Here is a 19,152-nt window from a genome sequence, read left to right as displayed (position 1 = left end):
TAAAAAAAGTGCAAAGAAGGGCAGCTCATTTTGTGTCATCACGCCATAGGAGTGAGAGCGTCACTGATATCATACACGAGTTGGGGTGGCAGTCACTGAAACGAAGGTGGTTTTCTTTGTGGCAAGATCTATTTGTGAAATTTCAATCACCAACTTTCTCTTCCAAATCCAAAAATATTTTGTTGACACCCACCTACTTAGGGAGAAATGATCATCATAATAAAATAAGATAAATCAGAGCTCGAACAGAAAAATTTTGGTGTTCCTTTTTCCCATGCATTGTTCAGGAGTGGAATGGTAGATAAGTAGTATGAAAATGGTTCAATGAACCCTCTGCCGGGCACTTAAGTGTGAACTGCAGAGTAACCATGTAGATGTAGATCTTTACCTCTCCTTGTTCTCACAAAAGGTAATTCACTCTCAGCCTGGAGTCTGAGTGGCCTGCACCCCTTTCATCCCTTCCCAGATTATTCCTATCTCTTTCATGAGGAACAAAATAACAGTTCCAAAATCTAGATACAATTTTTTTATTTTTTAAGTGCAATACTTGATTTATACACTTCTGAAGGTAAGTTCTTGTTAGCTATTCCATGTCTTTAAAATTTTTTTGTTTTATGAAGAGAATTTGACAAGATTTTTATCCATTCTTCATTACTAGATTGGTATTCTGTTAGTAAAAGAGTGAATGGCCTTTCAGACCATGACGCGCAAATTTTAACACCAAAAGGGTTTTGTACTCAAAGTAATGTTATATATAATTACAAACTATGTAGATAAGCTAATCCAATGGCAATAGTTTTTTAAGCCTCGAAAGAGTGGCAGGTGTTTATAGTGCCAATAACATAGATGACAAATATAATGCTTTCCTTAATGCATTTTTCATGCTCTTTCAAAGTTGTTTTCCATTAGAATGTTCTAAACAGAGTATTAGCATTAAAAGGTAGTCTGGGTGGCTGCCTAGTGGGATAAGGATATCATGTAGAACAAATTAGGAATTATATCAAAATATTAGAAATAGTCACAATTGAGTTACAATAGCCCATTACAAACAGTATTGTAAAGTGTTTAAAAACATTATTAGGAAAGCAAAGGGTAAGTGGTAAGCAAATAGAATAGCTAATTCACAGGATAAAATTACAACAATATGGTCAGTTGTGAAGGAAGAGTCTGGTCAGCAGCACAAGACTGATGATATAAAGTCAGTTTGTAGTAAAAATATTTCTGTTACTGGTAAGTCAGAAATGTAGTCAGTATTTAACAATCACTTCCTGAGCATTGCTGGTGAATTAAATAAAAACTTAGTTCCTACAGGGAATCATATAACTCCCTCGGAAAATGCCTTTCCAAGACTGATGTCTGAAATACTCCTCTATGATACCATCAATAATTAAATCACTGAAAACTAAGGACTCTCATGGATATGATGGGGTACCTATCAGAATATTGAAGTGCTATGCTGCACATGTTAGCCCTGTACTTAGCCATATTTGTAATTTTTCCTTTAAGAATGATCGGTTTCCTGAATGATTAAAGTACTCAGTAGTAATGCCACTTTATAAAACTTGAGAAAGGGATAATGTAGTAATTTTAGTCCTATTTCTATACCATCAGTGTTTACTAAAGTTATCGAAAGGCTGTGTATGTAAGGATAATTGATCATTTTGTTTCAACTAATTTGCTACCAAATGTACAGTTCAGTCTTAGAGGTGGTTTAACCACTGAAAATTCTATGCCCTCTTTTCTCTGTGAGGTACTGGATGGATTAAACGAAAGGCTTCAAATGATAGGCATATTTTTTGATTTAACAAAGGCATTTGATTGTGTTGATCACAAAATGTTGCTCCAGAAGTTGGACCATTATGGAATACCACGAGTAGCTCACAGTTAGTTCACTTTTTACTATAACAACAGGCAGAAAAAGGTCATTATCCACAATGTTGAGAATGGCTATGATGCAGTGTCTGAATGGGGCATGCTTAAATGGGGGTGCCCCAGGGCTCAGTGCTAGGGCCACTCCTGTTCTTTATTTGTGTAAATGCTCTATATTACAGGTGATTCTAAGATATTTCTGTTGGCTGATGAAACTAGCTTGGTAGTAAAGAATGTTGTGTGTAATGTTGGCACTGTTTCAAATGGTGCAGTTCATGACATAAGTTCACGGCTTGTAGAAAATAAACTAACACTAAATCGCAGTAAGACTCAGTTTTACAATTTCTAACACACAATTAAACAAAACCTGATGATTTAATTTCACAGAATGGGCATATGATTATCACAACTGAACAGTTCTAATTTTTAGGTGTTCAGATCGTAAACAGTCATGGAAAGCCATGTTCAGGCTGTTGTTCAAAGACTTAATGTTGCCATTTTTACTATTCGAATGGTATCTGAAGTAAGTGATAGTTCAATGCAAAAAGTTGTCAACTTTGCTTATTTCCATTCACTTATCATGTATGGTATTATATTTTGGGGTAACTCTTCCCATTCTCAAAGGATATTTTTGGCTCAGAAATGGGAGGTTTGGGCAATAAGTGGTGTACATTTGCAAACCTCTTGTCAACCCCTGTTCATTAGTCTGGGTAGTCTGACATTGGCCTCTCAATAGATATATTCTTTCCTGTCAGTTCTTATTAATAACATCAGCTTATTCCCAGGAATTAGCAGCTTTTATTCAGTTATTACTAGGCATAAATCTAATCTGCATTTGGATCGCACTTCGTTGACTCTTTTGCAGAAAGGTGTGCAGTATACTGGTGCATCCATTTTCAGTAAGCTACCACAGGAATTCTAAAATCTTAGCACTAATCCATGCGCTTTCAAATTGAAGGTGAAGAGTTTCCTCATCAGTCACTCCTCCTATCCTATCGAGAAGTTCCTTGAAAAATTAAGCTGATTCCTGTGTTATATTGTTGATTGCATTTACATAAACTTGTGTATTGGCTTTTCTTGGGTGCATAAATATTCTATTTTAGCTGTTATTACTTAATTTGTAATTTCAAGTACTGGCATGTTCCATAACCTCGGAAATTTGCTCCTCAATTTGGTTCTATGGAACTAGACATGTAAAATAAAAGAAATAAAAAAAATCTTTTGAGACAGTACATAGTAACCCTGCATGAACTTCCTCACAGATTTTAATAAGGGCATGTACAGTAACAAGCCACCTTATGAAATTAACCATTAAACTATGACCAATAACAAAATTGACCACTGAGTGGACAGGATGTGAATCTAACAAAATCTTGGTTAGCTTGTATGTTTCCTCCCAACCCATTCCATTTGGATCCTGACGCCAAACACCTACAACCAGTAACTGCCTAATTGAGAACTGCTCCTTCAACACATGATTGCGTCTCACAATCCCCCAGGCATCTATCTGCAACCTGTCCTCCTCTTTCTCTCCCAAAAGCTTCTCATTTCTCATTATTTCATTCTGGCCCCCTCATACACTCTTCTTCCATTGCTGTTCCTCAGTTATGTCCTTCACCCATAACTACACCTTTTCACCACCTATTGTTTCACCATATAACAACACACTACTCTCTCTTGTATCATATTCCTAACATCTTCCACTGCTGTCGAACCCATTCATTGCTCTTGCTTCTCTCTTCCTTTCACCCCCACTTCCCTCCACTATTCTAGCTCATCTCACCAGTTCCACTACTCAACACATAGTCTGGTTATGTATATCTGAGCTACTATGCTACTGTTCTTGCCTCTGTGCTTATCTACTTAATTTTTCATCATAAAGTGAATCATTACCTTCATGCATTTCACTGTTTATATTCCTCCTATATTTTTTGCAGCATCAGATAAATAAAAAACTAAATAAATAGTTTGTGGCTGGACATGAGTATGTTAAGAACATTGATCTGAGATAGACTTACAACAATTATGTTAAAAGTGAGTTGCAACTGTTGCAATAATGAAGTGTATATCAATTATTAAATAAAGTGTTGTGACAACCATTTCAGTTCCTTTACCCCTGATAATACACTCCTGGAAATTGAAATAAGAACACCGTGAATTCATTGTCCCAGGAAGGGGAAACTTTATTGACACATTCCTGGGGTCAGATACATCACATGATCACACTGACAGAACCACAGGCACATAGACACAGGCAACAGAGCATGCACAATGTTGGCACTAGTACAGTGTATATCCACCTTTCGCAGCAATGCAGGCTGCTATTCTCCCATGGAGACGATCGTAGAGATGCTGGATGTAGTCCTGTGGAACGGCTTGCCATGCCATTTCCACCTGGCGCCTCAGTTGGACCAGCGTTCGTGCTGGACGTGCAGACCGTGTGAGACGACGCTTCATCCAGTCCCAAACATGCTCAATGGGGGACAGATCCGGAGATCTTGCTGGCCAGGGTAGTTGACTTACACCTTCTAGAGCACGTTGGGTGGCACGGGATACATGCGGACGTGCATTGTCCTGTTGGAACAGCAAGTTCCCTTGCCGGTCTAGGAATGGTAGAACGATGGGTTCGATGACGGTTTGGATGTACCGTGCACTATTCAGTGTCCCCTCGACGATCACCAGTGGTGTACGGCCAGTGTAGGAGATCGTTCCGCACACCATGATGCCGGGTGTTGGCCCTGTGTGCCTCGGTCGTATGCAGTCCTGATTGTGGCGCTCACCTGCACGGCGCCAAACACGCATATGACCATCATTGGCACCAAGGCAGAAGCGACTCTCATCGCTGAAGACGACACGTCTTCATTCGTCCCTCCATTCACGCCTGTCGCGACACCACTGGAGGCGGGCTGCACGATGTTGGGGCGTGAGCGGAAGACGGCCTAACGGTGTGCGGAACCGTAGCCCAGCTTCATGGAGACGGTTGCGAATGGTCCTCGCCGATACCCCAGGAGCAACAGTGTCCCTAATTTGCTGGGAAGTGGCGGTGCGGTCCCCTACGGCACTGCGTAGGATCCTACGGTCTTGGCGTGCATCCGTGCGTCGCTGCGGTCCGGTCCCAGGTCGATGGGCACGTGCATCTTCCGCCGACCACTGGCGACAATATTGATGTACTGTGGAGACCTCACGCCCCACGTGTTGAGCAATTCGGCGGTACGTCCACCCGGCCTCCCGCATGCCCACTATACGCCCTCGCTCAAAGTCCGTCAACTGCACATACGGTTCAAGTCCACGCTGTCGCGGCATGCTACCAGTGTTAAAGACTGCGATGGAGCTCCGTATGCCACGGCAAACTGGCTGACACTGACGGCGGCGGTGCACAAATGCTGTGCAGCTAGCGCCATTCGACGGCCAACACCGCGGTTCCTGGTGTGTCCGCTGTGCCGTGCGTGTGATCATTGCTTGTACAGCCCTCTCGCAGTGTCCGGAGCAAGTATGGTGGGTCTGACACACCGGTGTCAATGTGTTTTTTTTTCCATTTCCAGGAGTGTATATCACAGAAATTTAAACAGTACATTCTGTAAAAAATGTGTTGACTGGTTTTACTTTTTTCCACATGCATAAATTATGTTCTTAAATTAATATACAATAATATTACTTGAAGGTTACGCAAAAGTACCTCTCTCTATCTATGTATCTGGAGTGAGTGTGTGTGTTGGGGGGGGTGGGGGGGGGGTTGCATACATGATGGCATGTATCCATGGAGCATAGTAGTCAAGTTTTAACAACAACAATCCACCATTATACAGTACAGAGAGTAGATAGCACTGACACTTCCAATGTAGTTAAACAAGTCTGAATGATGAAGGAGGAAATGACAGACCACCTCTATGTGAAAAACTGGGAAGCCCAGGAGAATTGAAGCACCTGGTGCTCTAAGACCTATGAACCATAATCAGGGAAAAGGGGAAAAAGTGAAAAATCTTATATGAATCAGTTTTCAGCATCTTTGATGACATTTTGAATGTAACAAAGGTTGCCAGTTGTTGGATTCCATAAATGTTCACATGTATTCAAAAACTCCACCAAACCAAGGGAAAAGTGGAACTGTGCCAGACTCATATAGACAACTTATTTAGCTTCTTAATCAACATGAATATTATTCCAACTTCAAAACAAAACTGTGAAGCAAGCAGTGGGAAGCGGATTCACCACGCGCTGAAAAAGGTGAAGACTTAACATCGTCAGGAATGTGATGTTAGGTGTTTGTTTGGGATTGCCGTGAGGTGGTGCTAATAGATTATGATCATAGAGAGCAAATCATTATGGAACATTGCTACCTAAATCTGCTGATGATGTTTCTGTAAGCTGTCAAGGTGCACTGCAGGAAGCTCTCCAAGTCATGGTTTTGATGCACAGTAATGCTGTAGCTCATTCTGCCCAAGATACAGTCACAGATGCTACTTCTTTGTGCTAGAAAATTTTGCCTTATACCTCGTATGCTCCTTATATAACACCTAGTGAATTTCTCTGCTCTCTTCAGATGAAGAAACAGGCATTTCCCCAATGATGATGATATGCTTTTTGAGCTGGAACATTTCTCAAATATACAAGATGCAGGATTCTGCAGTAAAGGTCTCCACCAAGACATCCATCTTTAGGAAAAATGTGTTGTATGGAAGGGTGAAAGCATGGAGAAAAACTAACACTCTTACCAAGTTTCATGATCATGATTTTTTGAGGTGATAATTAAAACTCAATGACTATCTGTTGTAATTTTCATCGGTGGTCAAATATGCTGTATGAGAGAAGTATTTCTTTGGTTGAATGAAGTTCTTTGTACCTTATGTACTTTATCCAGGAGTGAACAACAGTTGGCGCAGGCAAAAGTGTTCCATTAAGGCATGAGAGATCTCCAAGTTCCTCTGCGTAATGATATGTACCAGAGTCATATGAAGAGAAATCTTTATGCCATTCCTCCATTGAATCTGTTACCATTATCCTGTTTACAGAACTTGCTGCATTCAAAGATGTGTCATTTTCATCCATTTCTTGTTCAGCATATTCCCCTTCAGATTGTTTCGTTCTATATACAGTGTGAGGAAAATGAGGTCCAAGGTTTTCATATTTCTTAAAGTGGATTTTGTCTTCAAAACCATCTTTTTCAGTAGGCTTATTAGGTAAGTGATTTTGCTTCAATATAGGACCTGTTGCAAATGGAAGCAGTATATTATCTACGTTTTGATGAAAGTCTTTCTGTTCTTCATTTTGCATTTTGAGAAAATTATCATCTTTGAGATAATCTGAGTTATCCTGTTCCATCTTTTCAGTTGCTGTAATATCACTGGTTGTATGTTCTGGTTTTTCTGAAGATGGAGTAATAAAGTCATTCTCGGAAACATTTTTTAATACATCCACCTCTGGACTGACTGTGCTGTTATTGAAGTCAAGTGAACTGTGTGTTGTGTTCTCCTGATGGGATGCTGTGAAAGAAGTAATATTAGTTTGTGGTGTTCCTACAAGTTTTCTTGCCAGTTTCCTCTTTCTCTCTTTCCTATATCTCCTTCTTAAGCGCTCATTTTTCTTTCTTTGTTTTCTTTTATCCCTGTCTTGCAATTTGAGTCTCAGTCTCTTCCTCCTTCTCTCTTCTTTATTTTTCTTCCTTCTTCTTCTTTCTGTAGCTGTTTTACTATTTCTGTTCTGTTTTCTATTGTGATGTGCCGATGTGTGATTCAGCTTTTCAACTGGTGTTGGAGTTGTGGATGAATTATTGCTACTGTATGCCTTTGAAAGCCTTAGCCTTTTCCTTCTTTGCTTCTTTCTGCCAAAATTCATTTTACTTCGTGGATCTTCTGAAATGGTAAAACAGTCTCATTTTAGTTTAAGTTAAAAAGTCCCATTTATCTCTTAATTACTAAAAACAGAGGCTGTTCATTACAAGGAGTTCTGTACGCTTGTTCCAATTTGATAATATTATTTTCTTTTTACTGTCAGTGATTCTTTAATTTATTGTTACATGTTAATATTGAATTTTAATTGCTGTCTAAATCTATCTGACTTAACAGTCACACAAACCAATATAACTGGAGGTACATTACCTTCATTTGCATATGTATTGTTTCCCACATTCCTCATACCACTGGCTGAAGGTGTCTTAAGTTGAGTGTTTTCTGTGTTAAGAGAAAGAACATCCCAGCTGTAAGTAAGCAAGCAAATTCCAGTACATTACTTAATAGTTATAGATGAACATTTAACAAAATTCATCACTGAAACAATACATTAAGAAATACAAATACAAGATGTTATAACAACAAAAATAATTACTGTTTGATAATGTAAAGTAATGAGATAGATAAAAAAATCTGCTCACCAAGCAGCAGCAGGAGAACACACATATAAAAAAGGTTTTACGTATGCAAGCTTGTGGAGCCACTGTCTCCTTACTCTGACAGAAAGGTTAAATAGTAAGGAAGAGGGGTGAAGGAAAAGGACTAGAGAGGTTTAGGGAAATACTTAAAAATCACCCAGAACCTTGGGTCAGGAGAGACTTACCAAATGGAATGGGAAAGAAAGACTCTACCCATTTTCCTAAATCTTTCTAGTCCTTTCCCTTCACCCCTCTTCTTTACCCTCCAACCCATCCGCTGGAAGAAGGAGCCAAGGCTTCTAAAGCTTGCATTTCTAAAACCTTTTTTATATGTGAGTTTCTTGCCACTGCTTGGTAAGTAGATTTTGTATATATCCAATTAATAAATAAAATGTGTTATAAGAGAGACACACAAAAACTGAAGACAATCAAGTTAGAATGTTATTTAGAAATAGTATGACTGATTGCCAGACTTCCATAAGATAACTGGTCATTTTCTGGTGACTGCTGACTTACTGGCAAGTAAATGATTTGCCATTAGCTTAACTGGAGTAAGAAGCACTTGTACTCACTACATTTTTATATTGTTGATATCTTATACACTAGGTAATCAAGAATAATGTTTGTAAATGGAGTGATACATATGTTTTGGCAACTGACGCACGTGCAATAGCCTCAACGATGTAATTAACATAGTCAACAGCTGTAAACAAAAGCAGCTTGTTTATACCATTTCATGTATATTTTGGCTGTTACTCTATCCTATTGGATTACTTGAATCCCCATTGGCCTTGAATAACCTAAACTGATCAACAATGAATCCTTTGACCCTTCAAAGCATTTTCTAAGGGATCAAAGGCATTATAATCACATGGGGAGAGATAGGACTATAGGGCAGGTGCTTGAGTGTCTCCCATTTGAGTTGGCTGGCCTCCCAGATTGATCGGTGTATTGTGTCAAATTGCAACCAGCATGGAACTTGGCGCACCATTAGGCAACAGTGGTTTTCAACAGACATGCTGCCCCATGTACATTCTTCATTCTCTGATGGATGTCTGTCAGTGTTTGTCCTTCTGCAGCCAAGAAAAGAATAACAGCATGTTGGTCCTGTTTGGACACATTTGGTGATAACATCACATAACAGAGCAGGTTGACCGACCCCCCCCCCCCCCCCCACACACACACACACATACGAACACCATACACACACAAAACTTCATTATTCAGATCATACAGTTTGTTGTCTTAGCTGCAGTGCGCTAATTAGTTGCATCAGAAATAATGGCCAACAAAAGGTACCAAAATTATAAAATTTCATACATGTGGCCATAGAGAAAATCTAATGAACTAATAGATAAATTCGGAAGGAAAGACCTCTACCAAATTAAAGAGTCATTTTTCCTCTTTTCAGTAAAGTATTTACATTAACCTGAACTTAATTAGTTAAAAAGATATTGTTAATTAAAGATTTCACATGGTGAAAACTTCCAGTGCCAATGACAGCCAAACTGCTTTAAATTTCCAGGATCTGTTGATATACTTTTAATCATCTAATTTGTGTGAATGTATTGACATCCATATTAATGAGCAAGGGTTATTAATTAAAACCGAAATCTTTAACATACAAGATGGGTCACATGGTCATAAACCCAGGATTCCCACTGCATAAGCATAAATTAATACTGCATATTTTAATAAATACTGTTCATGATAAATAATATAAAAACAAAATATATGATGACAAAATCAATAGACAATAAAAAATGAACTTTCTGGCCTTTAGAATTCATAAACTATTGTAGATTATAGAAGTTGAACCATATCCTAGCATGAGTCCTTATAAGGTCAAAGCTCGCACCATTTCAGTCTGTCTAGTCAGTCTGCTTTTAGTTTTTTCTCTTGCTCCAGCCTGTGCTCTCACTTTTACTGTTAAATGTCATTCTATTCATTTCATTCACAGCCTTTGGCTGATATAGCTAGTCTGTTCTTTAGCCCAGCCTTGGGAACCTTTTGAGTTGCATCTCCATTTGTGCAAGCCAGGCTAAGAGAACTTGTTTTATAAAAATGAGCTACAGACAATCAAAATATGTGTTGGATCAATTGAACAATTTTTGTGACTAATAACAGTTATGTGTTATAAGGGATGGGTGCCTGGGCACCAGTCTTCTAACTCAAGATTAGTTCCGTGTTGCTAGCTGATGCCGAACGTTACACTGAGCTGTTGATAGCCAGCTCTACTGGCAAACATTCAGTGTGCGTAGATGCGCTCCAATGTCAGTCTCCGCTTATAGCTAGCCACAGCTGCCACTAGTTGTCAACAGTGTAGCAATTCTTCAGCAACAGGTTCAGAAAGATACATGCTTGTATCAATTAATCTTTTGCTGGTCTGTCCAGATGGCAACAGTGGCAGTTCCCTTGGCCCACCTTCCACCCATTTATCAGTAGCAACAAGGAAGTAACATTTGACTCCTCGGAACATAACTTGTGCAGACTCGCATCATATCATTTTGTGACGAGCCTTGCCGTATCTACGACACCACATAGTTTTATTTCATGCCCCCTTTTTCCTTTCTTTCTTTTCTCTCTCTCTCTCTCTCTCTCTCTCTCTCTCTTTTTTTTAACAGCTTCTGGACATTTTTGTTCGTGGTTTGTGCTTTTACTATTTGGTGCTCGGAAATGCGTTTGTTTCAGATCTGTGTTTGCCGTTTTTTTTTCAGTTTACTTGTTTTTGCTGACACATATCAATTTAGCTTAAGTATTTTTTGGCATTGCCATGTCTCAAGCCCCACGCATACCTGTCTTGCTCTGAGCAGCGCCGCAATTGTAAGCGCCTCTTGCACCAACGCTCGGTCTAACACAGCTTCTTCAGTTACAGACGCAACAAATAACGAAGCTTACTTAGATGACAGAGGCTTCATTCACATGCAGATGGTATCCAGTGAGAATCATTGTCAGGTGCCACCAACTACAGCAGCGCCACAACTTAAGCAGCCATAGTTGGTGCCTCTGTTTCACCCATTTGAAGAGGACAAAAAGGTCTGGATTGAGTACTTGGCCCAGTTTGAAGCTTATATATTTGCACACCAAGTACCAGGCATTGTAAACAATATTTTTTTCTTATCAGTAGCCAGTGTGTCAGTGTATAGGATGTGCTGCAAATTGTTCCGCACATCGTGCCCCGAAGTAGTGAACTATGAAGATACTATGACGAAAAAGTACGCGAGACGGCTACCAGGTTTAAATTTTTCAGACTAAAGAAGCATTCAGGACGAACTTGTAGGCAGTGGATGGCAGACTGACAAGGGGTTAACAACTACGCAGTGTAAGTTTAAACATGTGTGTGGCAAGTATTATTCTGCCCGCATCTCGTGGTCGTGCGGTAGCGTTCTCGCTTCCCACGCCCGGGTTCCCGGGTTCGATTCCCGGCGGGGTCAGGGATTTTCTCTGCCTCGTGATGGCTGGGTGTTGTGTGCTGTCCTTAGGTTAGTTAGGTTTAAGTAGTTCTAAGTTCTAGGGGACTGATGACCATAGATATTAAGTCCCATAGTGCTCAGAGCCATTTTTGAAGTATTATTCTGACCTCATTATACGTGACGCCATTACTCAGAAAGCAGCTGGTAACAGAATAAGGTGACAGAGTCTCAAGTATCCGAACCCTTCCTAGCTGCAAGTTTGGCAAATTACTGATTATAAAGACTTGTGACAGTACCGTAAACAGTCAACGTTTGTGCTGTAGCGCCTAGCAGTAGCATCGAGCAGCAGCGTAAACAGACCGCTTCCAAGCCGTGTGCACAGTGACCGACTCGGGCTCAGCAAGGAACTGACGTGAAGTCTTACCTGCGATGTTTCTCAGCACATATTCGTCGCTTATGTCCGTCACGAAAAGCAACTTGTTTTTCATGTGACAAGAATGGACATGTTCAAAAGGTACGATTACAGAAAATAAGACTACCTTTAGTATACACCCACAGAAATCAAACGTTGCTGTACATGTATATTCTGAGCTTCTGGTGTGGTACGGAAGTGTGGCAGTTCAAGAAATCAGTAGCCTCTTTTTCGTTGCGACGCCACTCTAACAAACTCTTTGTGGATCTTGTGATAGCTGGTCAAACTATTCAATTGCAGTTGGGCACAGGTGCGTGTTTCTTTGCTAAGTCGCAATACTTGTGATCTTCTTGGCAAGCCCAAGTTGGAAAATGGTTCAAATGGCTCTAAGCACTATGGGACTTAACATCTGAGGTCACATTAGTCCCCTAGACTTATAACTACTTAAACCTAACGAACCAAGTGTGCAGAGGCGTTGTTGTTGTGAATAAGCCAGTTACCTGATTGCCAAAATCCTGGTCACTTTTTTCTCACTGCCTTATGTAATCGTTTTAGCATTTGAAGGTAGTAATGTTAGTTAACTGTGACACCATGCAATACAAATTCATGGTGGACAATCGCCTTAATGTTTAAACAAAACTCAACATTGTCTTCACGTGGGATCTCACTTAAATTGTTTTATTTGCTCTTGGTGAAGAGGAGGCTTCCACTATTTGGATTGTTGCTTGGTATCTGGGTCGCATCCATAACACCACGATTCGTCGCCTGTAATGTCTTCTACGTCAAAATCCGTATCAATTTCTCCCTGTTCTTTCAGTTTCTAGCACATGCACAAACGATCGTCTCTCTGAACATCAAAAAGCACACTCGGAATGGATTTTGCTGCAGCAAGTTTCTTCCTCAGATCTTCAGTCAGTATTTGTTGGCATGTTCTCCAGGATATTCCAGTCATTTCCACCAATCATCGAATGTTCTGCAGCTATCAAACATGACCGCAACATGATTTTTTTCAGTACTTTCGTCCGTTCTATAAGTCGAGACGTCCCGATCATGATTCGTCTTCAACTGAAATCTGAGCACGTAAACCCTCACCTAGCTTCAAATCTTCCTCCCCACAAGCCGTCAAAAACATTGCGATTGCTTCTGCTCTTGATTTCCCTAGCAAGAAACAGAACCTGATGTTAGGTTTTTAATGTCTACCATTGAAAAATCGACGAACACGTGGCTCCGTCACAGTGACCACAATAACGTTTCATCCCAGTGCCATTAGGTCACCTGATAGAAAATGGGGTCTAGTGAAGGCAGCTAGCGGAAGAATTCGGAACTAGTGTTCTACCAACTACTAGAGAAAAATTTACTTTACATTTGAGTCCCCCTCGTACACTTAGCGACAACACTGCCCACACATTGCAACTTTAAAACGTAGTATCCTTCTTCATTCCACAGCACCCCCTATCATTATGTGGCAGTATTTTGCAAATAATTGTTTTTTGTGTACTTTGAATTCAGCATGTATTGTATTCAAACCCTTTGGAGTTTGTATGCTATCTTGTACTGAGTTTACGACACATGCACTAACACTGTTACATAACTCGACATCGTCATCATTATCTTTACATTACGATACAAATTTACTGTATCATCAAAAAGCTTGATAACATGGACTCACAACTGATTTAGTCAGTCCGCTGCACTACGTTTCGCACGCTGCAAACCACGTATGTTTGCAACACTTTGACGTTTAAGAAATACCCTCTGTAAGGACTCTTAAGCTGTTAATTTTAATGTCGCACTAGCAAACACATCGAGAGGAAATGGACTGTATATGGTTGTCAAGTGATACTTTATACATGCAAGACTGCTGAAAAATTACTCCCATTCTATTTAGATATGCCTCATTTTGCATTTTCAACTCACTGTTGGATGCTATTCCAACATTAACACACTTTGACCAGTTGGTCTAATGATGCATAGTGGTGCACAGTGACATCACTTTGATAGCTAACTGAATGGGTAGCAAGGTGGGTGTATCTAAACTATTTCCACCTCCCAACAGTTGCTGTCTACCAGTGGTGACACTCACATGTGTCTGGAGTGGCGAGAGGGCCAACTCGTTGAAATCTGCTGATTCAGGGATGGAGTGGTGGGGTGGAGTGGGGTACTATTTTGTATTTCCTGGATGTAGGTCAAATCGCAGGAAATAGGCAGGTCATAGACAAAAAAAAATAAAAAGAATACCCTGAAAGTACTGTAGATCATGAACTGCTTTTATAAGCAAAAGAGAGTGTGAGGGTGAGGGTAGTAATGCTACATAAATAATAACGTGGGCAGGTATACTTTGATTTTGCAGTATACATTCTTTATCCTAACACACAGGCGATGCAGTTGCCTATTAAAAAAAAAAAGAAGGTGGCAATGTCAGGAATGAACTGTAGAGAATTGCAAATGATAGAAGATTGGTACAGAGAGATTTGGTGTTGACACTGTATGTAACACAATGTGCATACATAGGAGGAGAAATTCAGTACTGTTCCATTACATCATTGCTGGATACAGTAACTATGGTTAAATACCTAGGAGTAAGCAGATGTTGAGCTAGGAGAAACGCAAATCATCCACGAAAGAATGGTTTCTGCAAACTCGTGAAATCTAATGGAGATAGGGTATGTATGGGGTTATATAGACAATCTTCGAATTTATTATTATTTTAATTTTTTTTTTTTTTTTTTTACTCGATCAGTGTGTGTGTGTGTGTGTGTGTGTGTGTGGAATGGTAGGGAGACTGGTAATGTTGCTTAAAAATATACACACCGCCATGAACTGTACAGAAGTTTGCGGGGTATCTGCTTAGATGTAGATGTAGGATGTTCGCAGATATGCCCTTTGTCGATAAGAATGCAATAGTGACCTGCAGGAATACCTGTGAGCGTCGGCGACTGTGGGTGCAGTTGACCTGAAAATAAACAAATGTAACTGTTGCACCTAAATAGGACTACAAATGTTCTATTGTACAGTTTCACTATCGCTGGAAACATTAACTTACGTAAAATATCTAGGAGTGAGCTGAATTAAAAACATATGGCAGTCTCAGACTCGTTTGCAGAAATCTTAAGGGAATGTATTTCATCTTCCACAAAAGAAGAGGGTTAGACCGATTTTTTTACAAATATTTTTTCGATAGTCATAGATTACTAAAATGGATCAGCATTTAGTTGGCACAAGAATATTGCAGGGATAGTCAACAAAGAGTATTTATGGTAGAGGCTATGACAGAAGTGTTGTGAGTAATGGAGAGTATGTTGTGATTTGAGAAGTGTATGTTGTCGCCGATATAGTACTTCATCACACACAGTTCTCGCAGAATGATTGGAACAAGTAATACGGATGTTTGCCAAGAGCCATTCTTACCATGCCATTGCAGCAGGATGGATGTAATGTGGTATGCTGGTGTTTCAAAGATGATTTCACGGTACAGTCCATCTACATCTACATGGATACTCTGCAAATCACATTTAAGTGCCTAGCAGAGGGTTCAACTGACCACCTTCACAATTCTCTGCCATTACAAGCTCGTACAGGGCGCCGAAAGAACGAACACCTATACATTTCCGTTCGAGCTCTGATTTCCCTTATTTTATCGTGGTGATCATTTCCCCCTGTGTAGGTCAGTGTCAAAAAAATATTTTCGCATACGAAGGAGAAAGTTGGTGATTGCAAGTTCGTGAGAAGATTCCGTCGCAACGAAAAACGCCTTTCTTTCAATGATGTCCAGCCGAAATCCTGTATCTTTTCAGTGACACTTTCTCCCATATTTCGCGATAATACAAAACGTGCTGCCCTTCTTTGAACTTTTTTGATGTACTCCGTCAGTCCTATTTGGTAAGGATCCCACACTGCGCAACAGAATTCTAAAAGGGGTTGGACAAGCGTAGTGAAGCCAGTCTCCTTAGCAGATCTGTTACATTTTCTAAGTCTCCTGCCAATGAAACGCAGTCTTTGGTTAGCCTTCCCCACAACATTTTCTATGTTTTCCTTCCAATTTAAGTTGTTCTTAGTTGTAATTCCTAGGTATTTAATTGATTTGACTGATTTTTCTTGTAACAAAGTATAGCAAATTCCTTTTAGCACTCACGTGGATCACCTCACACTTTTCGTTATTTAGGGTCAACTGCCAATTTTCGCACCATTCAGATATATTTTCTAAATCGTTTTGCAATTTCATCTTCTGATGACTTTATTAGTCGATAAATGACAGCGTCAGTAGGGGGACTAAATATTTGCCAGCGCACAGTGCATTGTTGCCAAATTTAATCAAGATGGCGGCGATGACGTCATCCAAGATGGCGGCTTTTGGTGGGAAAATAGTCCAGTTGTGCTACGTCCATTAACCTAACCTCAAGAAAAAATGGCGCGAAGTTTGAATTTTGGCGGGAAAATAGTCCAATTGTGCTATGTCCACTACCCTAAGCCTCCAGAAAAAAAATAGCGGAAAGTTTGAATTCCAACAGGATAATGCATGCAAAAAACCTTACTTCTCTTTATTATTATTGATTACCATTTATTAACATTCATTATCCTTCATTGTCATTTATTATCATTCATTATAATTTATTATCATTTATTATTATTTATTATTATTGACCTGCCTCCACTAGAAAATTCCCTCCAAATTCAAATTCCAACAAGTTAATGCCTGCAAAACCTTACATTTGTTTATTATTATTCATTATTATTTATTAACATTCATTATCATTCAGTGTCATTTATTATCATTTATTATCATTCATTCTCATTTATTATTATAGGCCTACCTCCACTAGCAAATTGCGCCAAATTCAAATTCCAACACGATATTGTCTCGAAAACTGTACTTCTATTTATTATTATCATTTATTATTTATTAAAGATGTCCGATTTTCTCGGCGAGAAAATCATTTTCCTTACAACCATAACAAAAATCTATCACAAGTTCAAATCCCAATACCATAATTGATCACATGTATGAGCTTTCTCCATCACTTATCTTTTAGCCTATCATAATCATGTCAAATAATAAACTGCGTAAATAATAAACTACGTAATTCACGTCCTTTGATTTTGCAGGGGGGAAGGGACTGAAGACTTTATTTCAAGCATTACGGTCATCACTTGTTCTCCAACACTGTCAGCACAAACATCTTTGATATCACAGTGCAGTCACCACGACGTCTGCACTCCAACTGAATTAGGTCAAATCCTCGCCACCCCCTGGCCAGCGCGCGGAGACACTGCTCACACCTGTCACGTGAGGCAGCTGGCCACTAGCACGGGGGGCGAGCCCAGCGATCGCTCCCACGTCGTAAACATGTTTTTCCTTGACACGCTGGAACTTGCCGAGTTTGATGTCACAACGGCCCCTTGTTCGCTCACCACGTGTATTCGTCGCCTCCGCACGTTTCCCGCCAAAATTGTCTGCCTCGGAGCTCAATCACACAATGGTCGACCATTCGCTGCCAAAGTTGTTTTACTCAGCACGTTCAAAGCTGTCGATGCCAACCGCTCACTGTCCACCACGTGTCCCTGTGCGAGTGAGAACACAGTGCTACACTTTTGGCGGCAAAGTTTGCTCGACGTGTAATCCGCCATGACTATATAACAACACGTTTGGACCGCACTAGAACGCCCGCTAACTGACCCGCTTTTGCGCGCGCGTAATATCTGTACAATCGCTGCGCCGCCGCCCCGCTTACCTCACACACACTCCATACATGCGGCGGACATGGCCTTCTGTAAATACCCCGAAAATGACTCTTTATTTCAGACATTACGGTCATGCAGGTGTGTCCCAACTGACTTCTCCATGCTCATACAGCGAAACTCCAGAGCGCAGCTGACGTACGCGCGGCTGGCTGAGACCGCTCCATCGGCAGCTCCCTGGCCGGTTGACGTCAAGCGACCAGTGGTGCCCTCACACCCCCACAGCCAGCGCGCCAGGTAGGTGGTGAGCGGCCCCTCAGGGTCCCGCCACAAACTGTCAGCCGCACTCGCCTCAGAGTCCGACTACGTAAACACCTTTCCGCGACCACGAGCAGTTAACGATGGAACCTCTCGACCGCGTGCCTGACAAAGGATACGTTTGGCGCCAGAGTTTGACCAACAGTGGAATCCACTATGACCGTATAACAGCACGTTTGCTAGTCGCGAGAACGCTCGCTAATTCACTCTCACCACCCCGCTATATTAAATAATTGAATTTACAATTTCTATACGTATGCAGACGTGTTCAACTCCCTAATTTCAACTACTTTTCGAGGACCAGACCGCCACCTCCTCCTCCTAGGAACCAGCGCCAATTTTGAAATCTGCCAGTAAACAAAGCTCACTTGCGCTTCCGCCACCAACCTAAGAAAATTGTTTCAAACTAAGCCACCAGCACTCAACCTCTTCCTACACGTTTATGGTAAACGGACTCACCCTGCACTAGGTCCATGGATGGAGGAACGAATTTACTTTATTTAGGAATGGAGTATATGTATCACACCGACATCTCCCACATCATACAGACCTGCAAAACACTCCTACATAACTCATTTATAATGTTCTAGACACACGCTTGCTAATTGTAAACAGTCAAAAATAACTCATAGCACAGCCTACAGACATGTGAACCGCTCATAAATAATGTAAAACATTTACGTCCAAGTAGCCAAACAACCGCTAATATTCGGAAATAATTTCAGTGCATAGGCTGATGGAAGGAGGAACGCAAAATAGTGCAACAGACGCGCGCAAACACCCTCAGCTACCAAACTGACCGAAAGCCTCTGCTCGGCCTCCCCCAAACATGACCTCAACACAGTCGCATTCGCACCTATCACCGGAGAAATTCATATCGCCTATGCGCCTTAGATTACGCTCCAAGGCAGGCTGCGAGCGTGTGCGGTCGGCAGGGAAGGGGGTTCCAGAGTCTCCAGCCAAGTTCAGCTTCCAAGCGCTCATGACAGCCTACACATGTGAAAGGTGCATTGTTCTTCTCATGTATACCACTGGCGTCTCAGGTCTGGACCTACCTTCACGCTTATTGTCAGAATAGCTCATAGCTCGTTGACACACTC

At 40.8% G+C, this 19,152-nt stretch overlaps 1 protein-coding gene across 5 annotated transcripts in view; it reads right to left on the bottom strand.

Moving 5' to 3' along the window:
* The window catches only part of LOC126188723 (uncharacterized), a 342,072-nt gene that overhangs the window by 73,172 nt on the left and 249,748 nt on the right, over positions 1 to 19,152 (bottom strand). For 3 of the 5 annotated variants that reach the window (XM_049930334.1, XM_049930350.1, XM_049930357.1), the window contains 2 exons: positions 7,965 to 8,062; positions 6,710 to 7,718 (listed from right to left, as the gene is read on the bottom strand). In XM_049930334.1, the coding sequence (XP_049786291.1) occupies positions 6,710 to 7,718; positions 7,965 to 8,062 (1,107 nt within the window). The remainder of the gene's footprint in view (positions 1 to 6,709; positions 7,719 to 7,964; positions 8,063 to 19,152) is intronic. The other 2 variants (XM_049930342.1, XM_049930364.1) reach the window with 1 other exon arrangement.

The sequence above is a fragment of the Schistocerca cancellata genome, chromosome 1 (genome assembly GCF_023864275.1).
Source record: "Schistocerca cancellata isolate TAMUIC-IGC-003103 chromosome 1, iqSchCanc2.1, whole genome shotgun sequence".
NCBI lineage: Eukaryota > Metazoa > Arthropoda > Insecta > Orthoptera > Acrididae > Schistocerca > Schistocerca cancellata.
Note: the sequence above shows the minus strand (reverse complement) of the source record. Positions and strands in the feature narration are given on the sequence as shown.